General features: G+C 39.2%; 1 protein-coding gene across 1 annotated transcript; it reads left to right on the top strand.

Moving 5' to 3' along the window:
• The first annotated feature begins 2395 nt into the window (after positions 1-2395).
• Positions 2396-11869, top strand: LOC110334030 (serpin B9-like). The gene is made up of 7 exons (XM_021215856.1): positions 2396-2418; positions 4147-4324; positions 5030-5167; positions 5555-5672; positions 7489-7631; positions 9885-10040; positions 11462-11869. The coding sequence occupies exons 1-7, from the start codon at positions 2396-2398 to the stop codon at positions 11867-11869; spliced, it is 1164 nt and encodes a 387-aa protein (XP_021071515.1).
• Positions 11870-12706: the final 837 nt, after the last annotated feature.

The following is a 12706-nucleotide window of genomic DNA, read 5'->3' as shown; positions in this document are numbered from 1 at the left end:
TTAATAGTAGATAAAATATAGAAATAATATAGTGTTGACCAATTGAATAAAAATTTATTATAGTTAATATTGTCATTAGCATCTCTTGACAGTCACAAAACAAATGTGCTTCTTAACACAGCACAGAAAGTTGTGGAGAGTCTTGAGAGGAATGAAGTCCTTCACCCCTTGGTCTGATTAAAACTCTTCCCCTCCCAGTCAACAGTTTCTGTGAAGGTTACAGACATACCCACAGTGCTCATTCTGTATGTAGAGATATTTCAAAGAATAACAGTAAAACAGCAATCATGCTTACAGCCTGAGCATACATATTCTTTATTTTTTTCCAGAAATAATCCTGCAGCTTCCTAGAAATGTCATAAGAACCTTATTCACAGTAAAAGTCATGTCATAATGCTCTTCTAATTATGGTTTTATCTTGCCAAAATATAATACCTATGTAAGGCATCCCTAAAAACAAGGTCCAGTACTTTGGTAGTGGTTGACATGAGGGCAGCTTCTGAAGTCTTGTGGGTTACAAGCCCCAAGCAGCAAAAATATAGTAGATTTTTGACCCAAATGATTCTCAGTGTGAGAGAAGAATAAGGACCATGTGCCATCAAGCAGGAAGTACATTGAGAATAATGCCAGTAACATGCTTAAGGAAGGTGCCGTATACATAGAAGAGTGTTGCTGTGAAATGTGTGTTCTGTAGAGTGAGCACTGCTTTAAAAAAAAACAGACCCATGTTCTAACAGACTACATGGAGAAACTACATGGAAGAAAACCCCAGAACTTTCCAGCCAAGAAGAGAAAATAATATGGCTTGAAACAGAGAATAGCAGGGAAGACTCTGGATAGAGCAGTGGGAAGGAGAAGGAGAAGCAGCATAGAATGGAGCCACTTCATCAGAGGACACAAGGACGATGATGAAGATAGCAATTAGCCAACTGCTTCAGTGATGGAGGACCAAAGGCCTCAAGAATACAAGTTAAGACAGGAGATGGTCAGACTGGTTGTTGGACAGAGCAGAGGAAATAGAGAAAACTTCAAGGTACAGGAGTTTCAATTCCGTTCTGCTAGTGGAGAACAGAAGGAGACTGAGAAACAGATTCTGTATACGTGGTAGCCAAGTCTTTCCTCAAGCAAGATGAGTAAGAAAGCCACAAGCTAAAGGTCCTTTAGCTGATGTCACTCCTTGCTGTGTCAGGGGTTAGAAAGCAAGTTCTGGGAGCAGCTTCTTGAAGGAACCTGAAGCCCAACAGAAGAAGATATGCACTCTGGAGAAGACAAAGTGTATCACAGCAATGCTTCAGGGAGGAAGAGATTGGTAGAGTTGCCCATCCAAAATTCACAAAGGGCATATGTGGAGTGGAAAACTTTTCTAGACTGAGCACAACACAGATAGTTTGAAATTAAATGAGCTCTCGGGCTCACGACAATAAAACCCTAACATTCACAGAGAGAACTAGATGTGTGATGATGTAAACAGAGTGAGCTTTTTTTTTTTTCAGTAATCTCAGGATTTAGATAATAACTAGACGTAACTGCCATACAGCTTTGAAAGTATACTCAGAGTCACAGAATGAATGCTTTAATGGACAAATCAGCAATACCTTCAGATCAAGCATCTGACACAAATTCATTTGTCCTCGGATAGTTCCTAAGCTACCATCATCTTGGCCAGATGGGAAAATGACCCTTGGATCTAAGAAACAGTCCTGTCCAGAGAATTTTATGCTGTCTTCTGGCTTCTGTGACAGCATCGTGCATGTGAAACAAAGACATATATGCAGGTAAAATAAAAATAAACTACATTATTTTACTTTAAAAAATTAAAGAAGTTGAGACACCAAAGAATTGCCAAGGTAAAAAGAAAAAGAAAAGTGGTACTCTCTTTTGAGGAGATGCAAATAGAATATGCCTTGTCCTTGGATAGAGGACACAGCATCCTGACCTAATTTGTCTCAGATGTCATTTTACAAAGATTCCTCCAATGGAACAGGCAATGCCCCAACAGTTGGAAAAATCTCTGTGGGAACTTAGCACCAGGACTCTTTACATTTGGTTGGCAGAGTGTAGACCTGACAGGACACCTGGAGCAAATACCTGAATTCATACCTGAATCCCACAAGGGGACAGAACCTTTCAGTCAACTAAAGCCACCACTCTCCCTTGGTTCCCTGAAAGCCAGAGATCCAAGGATCCTACCAGTTTTGCTTTCTCTCAGAGCCTAGGTATTCCCCAACCCCCATCTATCTCTACCTTTCGAGCTGGATGAGGTCAAGAATGTCCTCTCTACCTCTCGCCTGGGGCACTGAACAGGATGTCCTTGATCTGCAGTGAATAAAAGGCCTGTCTGAACAGGGTAGGCAGCTAAGCTGCACTCCAATAGCATCAAGACTTGAATACAACAATGGGAGGCCACAAAGTTAGGAGGTAAGAGCACCTTGCTCAACCCAGAGCTGTGGGACTCCTGAAGGCCATCCTTAGAAAGTCTGGGCTGAGTGTAGAAGATGGAATCCCAAAGCTTGAGTTAGGAAAAAAGAGAGTGGGGAGGTGGTATCTGGTGGACATTTGGAGTGGTGATTCCTCTAGAGACCCCAGTTGCCCAATGGTTGTGAAGATTGTTGTAAGACTGGGTCCTAGAACTGTACTGGCCCATCTGTATTAGGCATAAGGGCTGCAGAATCTTAGTGGCCTTACCTAATGTCCTTTTCTTGCTTTCTCTCAGGTCCTACCACCTAGCCCATTCAACTACATCCAACTTCTCTTCAATGATCTGCCAAATAATGTCTCTTACTTCTGTGCCTTTTAAAGATCAGATGGCTCTAGTCTGACTCTTCATTCCCATTTTAAAAAATAAGTTATACCATGTGAACTGAGGCCCCAACCCCTAGCTTTGTCTTAATTGTGCTTCTCAATGATTAGACTTAGAGTACCTGCATTGTCCCTGCCTGCACAGAGGTCCTAGTAAGGTAGAAAAAACAATTAGCATGAGAAAGGACTACACATAAGGGTAATGAGGTGACCTGAGGTGGAGAACCTTTGCAAAGGTAGGACAGCAGAGGCCCTGAAGTTGTCCTGTACCAATGAAAGTGGGAAGGGTGAGGAGTTTGAATTCAGTGACAGGGATATGTTAGGTAACCTTCTAGGAGTAATAAGTAGCACTTCAAGGACTAAGAAGCAAATTTAAAGTGACATAAGAATGGTCAGGAATGAAAGGGGGAAGCTGGGTCAGATGAGAGGACCAACCAGAAGGTAAGTCATTAAAAGAGGAGTCTGTCTGAGGAGTGGGAAGAAGTGTGTGATTGAGTGATCTGAAGCTCCCTAGGCTATGTGATCTGCATTTTACCACAGGAAAAAAAAATTCCAGAACATACTTCCAGGGTTAAAAGGTCATATTACAATGAAAGCACAGGCATGGGGTACACAGTGACTCAGAACTGCATTAAGGTGTCTGGAGCAGTCACAGTCTGAGCCAAGCTGTCCATTCATTTTGGAGATGAGACAATGCTCAAGATAAAAGTAGTCCTTGAGCCTGCAGCTGATGCAAGGTCCCCTGAGCAGCCACTGCAGGGGACTATTGCCAGCAGCACAGCAGAGTAGATGGTATCAGCCTGTCTTTCAGTCTCATTCAGTATCTCGGTGTCTTTCCTGTCACACCTGAAGATGGGTGTTACTGTCTAATGCTTCATGGTCAACACAGGAAGGTTCTTCGCAGGCAAAGTCCAGAATGGAGAGTTAATGAAGCCAAGCTAGAGGACCTAGAGCTCATGACTGTTGTCTTTATTGCTTTGTCTTTTCTTCCTCCTTTTCTTTATTCTCATCTCCACCTTCGTGAGAAGAGAGGAGTTGGTCTGTATGGAAGGGAGCTGAAACCACACCTCTTTCAGCTGTGTTGTGTTATGAATTCTTATTGCGCGTTCTTCTATATGTGCAGAGACAGTATCTGTCTAGATACTACTTTAATCTGATATCAAGACCAGATGTATCTAATAATCTTAAAATTGGAAGTATCTTGACTCAAAGTGAATTTTTAAAATTCAATTTATAGTACTTATAAGGTATGAAATGACAACCAGAAGTAGAGTCCCTTATTTCTCTGTTTCAGAACAGTGATCTTTCATTGCTGTGTTGAGTGTGTTTTTTTTTTCTCATTTCTAGACCACCCTTCCTGGATATTGTCTATGAAGCAAATGGCATCTTTGCCATCAATCTTTTAAAGATGTTATGTAATAAGAAACCTTCCAAAAATGTATGTTATTCTCCCATCAACATCTCTTCTGCTCTAGCTATGGTCCTCTTGGGAGTGAAAGGAAACACCAAAATCCAGATATCTGAGGTAAGTTGCCTGTCAAACCCCCAGACAACCACATATCTATTTCACATGCATAAGAGCTGTTGAGAAAGAATGGTAGGAATATATTCACCTAGGTAGGAATATGTTTCATGGACCACAGGCTAAGAAGGAAGGCAGCCTCCTCCAAAAACTTCTGTAAGTTTTCCTGAGTAATAAAATGAAGGGAACTCTCAAAATTTCATCCAGGCTCCACTGAGAAAATGGTGCAAAAATTATTCCATGCTTGTAGTATTGGTATAGGCCTTTAATTCCGAATATGAAAGAGACTAAGGTAAGAGGATACATAGTTAAAGGGTAGCCTGAGGGAGTTAATTTCAAACGAAAGGTTGTTTTGTTGTTGATGTTTCCATTATTGTTGTTTCATTGTTTTCTTTTAATTTTATCATGGAGGTGCAGAATTCTTGTCCACCTTAGGTCCTAGTGTCAGTCCTGAGGACTGCAATGTAAAAAATGTTGGAATTATTTTAAACATGAGTTGTTGAAATCTTTCATGTTTTCTGAGCAACAGACTTGTAATTCTTCATTGTCAAGGAAGATCAATTCCTGCTTTTAATTCTTTCAGTACCAAGCTGTTTTGATCAGAGCCTCCTGTACACCACTGTCGGAGCTATCTCTTCAGCTTGTGAACTCCATTTGCAACCAAATTGTTTCATCATTGAACTCATGTTTTAGTCTTTCCCTTCACAGGCAATTGGCTTAAACACATCGATAGACATTCATCAGATCTTCCTGTGGATCCTCAATATCCTGAAGAAGCCAACCAGAAAGTACACCTTCAGAATGGCCAACAGGCTTTTTGCAGAGAACACTTGTGAATTCCTCCCAGTAAGTTCTATAAGTAGAATGATAACAATTGTATTCAAATACTTGTTGGATAGATCACAGGAGAAGGACCCTAGAGAATTTGAGAAAACTAAGGAGCACGTTCTAGCCAATATGAAGGGTCACATTGAGAATACCTACATTCAGAAAGGTTCAGGAGGGTCAGGAGTTCTAGGCTAGTCTATGCTACAGAGTGAGATCCAGCTACCTAACATCCCTTAGAAGTTATTCCCATTTGCAAAGGCATAGAACATAAAGATTCTTTTGCTTAGGTAGCATCTGTACTAATTTTAGTTTTGTTTTTTAATGCCATATTAATCAGAAGGTTGAAGAGCTTGCAGACATTTTATTTTGCAACGTTACCTCACTTAATATTTTTTTCCTGCAAAGACATTTAAGGAGTCCTGTCTTCAGTTCTATCACTGGGAGATAGAGCAGCTCTCCTTTACCAAGGCTCCAGAGGAGTCCAGAAAACACATAAACACGTGGGTCTGCAAAAATACAAAAGGTGAGAGTTTCAAGTTGATTCACACTCCATATTCTTGTCCTTTCTATTCACCCCTTCCTCCTTCCTTCCAATTTCTATTAATTCCCTTTCCTGACCACCACCATAGACTAATATCACCATTATTTCTGAGTCAAGGTGATTCACCCTATCTAAGCCACATGGTATAATTTAGAGCTCAGTGAAAACTTGGAGGTTCTAATCAGACAATTAGATTGTAAATACAGATTTGTCTCTGTATTTCTTTAGGACAGGGGAGGGGCTGATGAAAACGTGGCGAGAACTCATGGGCCCGATTTCCAGTCTAACAATTTACATTAGAAGATATGGCTGCTCTCCAGTGTTCAAAGGTCCTGTGCCTCTGCCATATCTGAAAAGTAGATTTGTGGGTAGAACTTACCAATCCTGCTTAGAGGCTTCTTTTCCTACAGTCTATGTTGTCTTGGGTCTCACCATATTTACCTTTGCAAAGGAGTATGTTTCTGCTTCCATATTTTCTAACTTAGTTCCCTTACTTATATTTGATGAAACTGGACTTGATTTCGAATGAGGGCCTCAGTTATACTGGCCTAAGAGAAATTCAAATTTGGGGTTGAACAAGTCTTGGTAGATGAGAGCATTGAGAATATTATCTGATATCTGAATCATTCCAATCTCTCTGTGTCACTAGGTACATTCCTATTTCTGCTAACAGGGAGTAAAGAATGAGAATCTTTTCTTAAAGACTCAGCAATTATTTGACCTTTTCTTGTTTGAGTCTCTATCTCTTGTGAACTTTAATATTGTACATTAGCATACAATAAACGATTGATTATTGGAAGGATATCCCTTAATACAGTAGAAAGAAATCTGTCTTCTTACCTCCATTATCTCTTCAAGTGTTGGACAGCACTCCAAATTGTGGAATTCCTCGGACATATAATACTTTCTACCTTTGAGTCTCTGACACATTGTAGTATTTAAGACATGGTCATGACCATGGAGTTCCTGAAGAGAATTTGATTAAACATTAGTGTATTAGTCAGGTTCTACAGAGAAACTGAATGAATATATAACTTAGAAGGTGTTTAGAAAATTAGCATACACAACACAGATTGACTTCTGCAAGTGATGAGGCTCAGAACCCATTAGTTGGTCAGTCTATGAGCCCGGAGACCTCAATAGTCTAAGTCTGGCAAAGAAAGGCCTAGAAAGTTCTGCAGATCCACTAGGCTTCATCCTCATAATGGCCAAAGCTACTTGGTTCCAGATTCCAATAAACTTGGCAGACCCAGCAGCTTCAGTAGTGCACTTACCAAAGGGTCTGAAGGCAGGCAGAGAAAAGCAGTACTACTACTCTCTCAGAACTCTATATCTGGCAGAACAGCATTGTGTTGGCCACCCAGAGAGTTTCCTATCCTTTAGTTCCTCTTTCCTGGAAATTTCCTCACAGATCTGCCCACACACTTGTCCCTTAGATGATTCCAGAGCAATCAAGATGAGAACTAACATTAGCTACCCCAGGAAGTAACCATGGTTCACTCCCAATCCCTTTCCAGATTTTCTGCTTGTTTTGTTCTCCACCCTGGAGTGTCTTTTTCTACTTTGCAAAACCTGCTTTCCTGGGGGGACTTAAAAGACTTTCACCTTGATGATATTTCTCTAGTGTGCATTATCTTGAGTCACACAAAGGGGGTGTTTTGCTTGGATTTCTATTTAATATGTTTGTGTACAAGCAGCAAATTTGAAAATGTGATGCTTGGGTCTGCCCAGATGTCATATGACTTTATGTCTCACATATATAAAGGGAATCTGAATTAAATCTCTGCTTTATCAAAAGGGAAAATTCCAGAATTGTTGTCAGGTGGCTCAGTTGATTCAGAGACCAGGCTTGTACTTGTCAACGCCTTATATTTCAAAGGAAGGTGGCATCACCAGTTTGACATAAATTCCACCAGGGAAATGCCCTTTAAAATAAACAAGGTAAGCAATAGTATCCAGTACCTCTTGCCAATGTTACAAGGAAATTGCATGGAAAGCTTTAATTGTGGATTTGAAGCTCACGGCTCACTGGTAGAGATATCATATTTTTTATGGAGTACTAGGATTGACTCTCAGCCTGAGAAGAAAGAAATCATGAAATACTAGAATTCCATTTGAGACTTACATTTCTGACTGAAAGATAAAATTCCATAGGAAAATGGAAAGAGTAATGAATAGTTGCTGCCTGTGTGATTTTGTATTCTATTAGTGGCTCATACTACTTTTGATAAGTTCTCAGAAAACTACTGTTTCCACTTTACTCTAAAACTTTAAGTTGAATAATTCAAAAACTTAGTTGTTAATGTAATATAACATATGTGTGGGTTATTGTGCAGTATAGAAAGTAATATACAAACACTTATTTAACAGAGTCATTTTTAGTTTTATAAACATTTTAAATTATTAGTCAATTTACTATTACTAAGCAGTAGACATAGTTTACTAATATTAAAAAATGAGTAATTAAATCTCAGTCTAAATTGGAGTAAAATTTGATTTAAAATAGATATTAGAAAAGTCTGCCCAATCTCTATAAAACATAATTTAACAATGTTTGTAACCTTATGAATATTAATCGCCCTATTCTTTTTTGTTAGCAGTATTTCAAGCTTTGTAAAGGAACAATCTCACTAATGTGTAAATTTAACCTTTATTACACATGATCTGTAGCAAATTTTAATGTTTAATGTACTACAGTAATTATAATTTTCCTATGTGTTTTGTATATGAACTATCAGAACTGAAACATTCAATAAATTATAAGGAAATACATGAGGTTCTCTTGAGACTACCCCTAACATGTAATAGATTGACAACCATCTCCTTTGTGACTGGTTTCATCACACACAAGTATGTGGATCTGTTCATATAGTCCTTATTTTGTAGTAATTTAACTTGTGATTTTCCTTCTCTTTGATGGGCTATCAGGATGTAGCTCTGCCCTAAACCTATGACTGTGTGTGATCTTGAGATTTCTTCTTTGTGATGGCCTGAAGGGTTGTAAATCATATTGAACATTTGAGCAGGTGTTCTTCTGTGTACGGGCTGTTTTCTGAGAGGATGTATCTGTCTGTAGACCCATTCCCAGCTCTATGAAAATATTCCAAACTCCTTTATGATTTTTCCATTAGTTATAATTGATTTTGCTGTTTCTATATATTATGGTTAACCACATTAAATGTCAAAAATCCTGCATCTGATGTGTTGCTAACATTTCCTCTGGTGTAACAAACTATATGAGATAAGAAACTTAAAAGAGGAAATATTTATTTTGGCTCACAGTTTCAGAGGTTTCAGTCTGAGTAGGTGGCCCAATCATTCCAGATTGTGGTGGTGCTTTGCAGCATGGTATGAACATATAGTGAAGCCTTTTTTACCTCATAGGAGACAGAAAGCAGTAACAAAATCCCCTTCAGGGACACCCTATCCCTAATACTTAACTTTTCATATTAGTCCCAACCTCTTAAAGATATAACTAATCCTCAATTATGCCAATATGGGGATAAATGACTATGAACAGCATTTATGGAACATTGGACCAAATTTGGATATAATTATTAATATTTAAATGTCACATTTCTTTTCCTGGATCAGATACCTTATTTTTGTACTGAATTCCTGTTCTGGTTCTTCTTTTGTCAACCCGACACAAACTACAACCATTTAAGAAGTATTCTGCATAGAGAAATTACCTCAATAAGACAGACTGAGAGGCAAGTCTGTTGGTCCTCTTCTTGACTAATGATTGGTGAGGTCCAAGCCAAAAATTGTGAGTAGTACCAACCCTGGGCAGGTAGTCATGAGTTGTGTAAGAAAACAGGCCAAGAGAGCCATGGGGGACATATCAAGAAATAGCATTTCTTAATTTCTTCTGCCTGAGATCCTGCTCTGACTTCCCACAGTAATAGAATGTGACTTGAGAATTGTGAGATGAAATAAACAACGTTTTCCTCCCAAAGATGCTTTTACTCATGGTGTTTTTAGAACCCATAAAATAGACAGGCTCATATCTTCTTCAAGTTTCTTGTATAATGATATGAGGAAGATGCTGACAAACATTTCTAAGTGTTCACTGAAATGAGAATATTGTTTTCACTGTGAGTGCTGTCAACAATTTCGGAATTAATGGCAGTTCATCTGGAAACCTTGAACTCTCTCAATGATATCTTTTATGTTGGGGATTTTTCTGTTCAGGATGAGAAAATACCAGTGCAGATGATGTTTCAGGAAGACACGTTTAAGCTTGCCTATGTGAATGAGGTGCAAGTTCAAGTGCTGGTGCTGCCCTATAAGGGCAAGGAGCTGAACTTGGTGGTCCTGCTCCCAGATGATGGTGTGGAACTCAGCAAGGTGGGACAGGAAAAGCTGTAATATTCACAATTTTAAATGGATAAAAGAACAATCCTGTGGCCCTTGGTGTCTTTTCTCATTAGAACAGAACTCAATGTTCTTTCCTTTGTAACTGCCATTTTTAAAGGGTGGTACTCACAAACCCAGCTTCAAGCTCTTTGCTCTCACTGGAATCAAGGCTGTGCCTAAGAATCTCAATATGTGCTGTGTGACCTGGCCACATGATATAACATCATCATGAGAATTGGCGATGGATGCATGATACAATAAATTGAGTGTAATTCATGCAACAAACAACACAGTGCTTGGCCTATAGTTTCCCTCCACAAATATAACACATATCATGATCTTTGTCAGTATTTTATTTAATATCTGAGAATACAAAATAGACAGAAAATATTGAATGTTTACCCAACAAGTATGAAGAGGAGGAATGCACCGGGGGAGGACAGCATCAGGCAGGATATTTTAACAATCTTGTCCTTCCTTGCAGTGGGATTCCACACAGTGTTTGAGCTATGCTCTTATTGGTGGACAGTAGAGAGTGCATGACCTAAGGGTTCTTTGCAAGCAGAAGATCTCCACAGATCTCAGAACCCAGGTCCCTATCTGTGATGTTGCTTCTCTGGGATATTATTAGTTTTTCATCACTGATAAAAAGGTCTGATAAGAATAACATAGGAGGAAAAATTATTTATCTTGACTCATAGATTCAAAGGGCTAATTTCAAGTCACCTGACTCGATCATTGATTATCATAGGGGAAGGTGCATGTGACAGAGACTAGACATTTAATTCAACAAAAAAAAAAGGTGTGTGGGGGGGAATAAGAAGAAAAAAAGGACCAAGGATAAGATTGCATGATACAGTTCTAGTATACTTTCTTCAGCTAGAACCATATCATTCCTAAAATTTTAGCTGCCTACCAAGCCAGGGTTCACAATGAGAGACCTTCAGTATAATTTCATATTCAATCCCAACAGCCCACAAAACACAAAGAAAGCAAAACTAGTTAGACCACCCTTTTGGTGTGGCTCACACCAAGTTCTTTCTATTCCAACTTTTAATGTTATTTTAGCAGCAATTATTTCCTATCTTTGAAACTAAGCCTAGTTCAAGAAAACAAAAACAGAACCTAAACCATAATCACCTGGACATGGACATCTTTTGAATAAAATGTATATTAGAAGTGATTTAAGGGAGGACAGCTAGGTCTCTCTACCCTGGGATTTTTGGCCTCCATGCCATCAGAGAAACCACATACAAGCTAGCCAGAGAGTAGGACCCTCACATTGCCTGACCAGGAGAATAGAAAGTGTCCCTTGTATGATGACCGAGGATGCTGTGAACACAGAGTACCTGTGTGGCTCTGAATAAGACCACAACTGTGAAACTGAAAATTTTCTATTTTTGGTTTGACAGGTGGAAAACAATCTCACTTTTGAGAAGTTAACAGCTTGGACCAAACCAGACTATCTGAAGACCACTAAAGTTTTGGTTTTCCTTCCAAAATTTAAACTGGAAGATTATTATGACATGGAATTCATCTTTCAGGACATGGGAATGGGAGATATCTTCCAAGGGGGCAAGGCTGACTTCTCAGAAATGTCTCCAGAGAGAGGCCTGTGTGTGTCCAAGTTCATTCAAAAGAATGTTGTGGAAGTTAATGAAGAAGGCACAGAAGCTACAGCAGCCACAGCTGATGATACTGTATGTTCAGCTAAACCTCGTGATGGCCAAACTTTCTGTGCTGACCACCCTTTCCTTTTCTTTATCAGGCACAACAAAACCAACAGCATCCTGTTCTGTGGCAGGTTCTCATCTCCATAAAGACACTTTTACTATGTGAAGGAGAGTTTTCTCTTCAGCATCTTAACCCTCCTATAGCTCTGTGAGGATGGGCAAGTAGGGGCATTTATCTGTCCGTACACTGACACTCATCTATGCCCTTTGGCAAGCCAGAGTTGCTTGGTTTCCTGTTGTGTTTAGAAGCCAAAGATATTCTACAATATAGCCTATAAGGTTCTCTAAGGCAATCCTGAATAAATGTCAGACTCACTATGTCAACTATATACACTGCTTTCCTGGCATATCAATCTTGCCATATCTTGCCTTACCTTGATTACATCCTAGTAAATGCTTCTGTGGATGATGACTGCTAGTGCATTTTTCCTGGTAATTGGTCCTTAGTGTACATTTTTCATTTATTTTCTTTGTTGTTCACTACACATCAGGTATGTGCCTAACACTGTGTCATGCTTGCAAACCGGTACAGACAGTGTGAGCTTCTAACTCTCTTTACTATCCATGACTATTCCATGACAAAACCAAATTTACCCAATATCATTCCACAAATCCAGCCCTACAAAGGATAATAGATGGAAAACACAAACACAAGGAGGGAAACTACACCCTTGAAAAAAGCAAGAAGGTAATCTTTCAACAAATCCAAAAGAAGATAGCCATACAGACATGATTCTACCTCTAACAACAAAAATAAGATGAAGTAACAGTCACTTTCTCTTAATATCTCTGAACATCAATGAACTCAATTCCCCAAAAAAGACATAGAGTAGTAAAACCAGCATTTTGCTGCATACAGGAAATGCACCTCAGTGACAAAGGCAGACCGACACTATCTCAGAATAAAAGGTTGGAAAACAATTT

Source organism: Mus pahari, chromosome 16, assembly GCF_900095145.1.
Source record: "Mus pahari chromosome 16, PAHARI_EIJ_v1.1, whole genome shotgun sequence".
In the NCBI taxonomy this organism is placed as follows: Eukaryota; Metazoa; Chordata; class Mammalia; order Rodentia; family Muridae; genus Mus; species Mus pahari.
This window is presented reverse-complemented; position numbering and strand designations above follow the sequence as displayed.

What these genes read in the sequence shown, in the direction of transcription:
- LOC110334030 (XM_021215856.1), top strand. Translation starts at nt 2,396, where the DNA reads ATGGGAGGCCACAAAGTTAGGAG. An exon ending in CCAAAATCCAGATATCTGAG is followed by an intron (nt 4,325 to 5,029) that starts GTAAGTTGCCTG and finishes TTCCCTTCACAG; the next exon opens with GCAATTGGCTTAAACACATC. An exon ending in TGCCCTTTAAAATAAACAAG is followed by an intron (nt 7,632 to 9,884) that starts GTAAGCAATAGT and finishes TTTTCTGTTCAG; the next exon opens with GATGAGAAAATACCAGTGCA.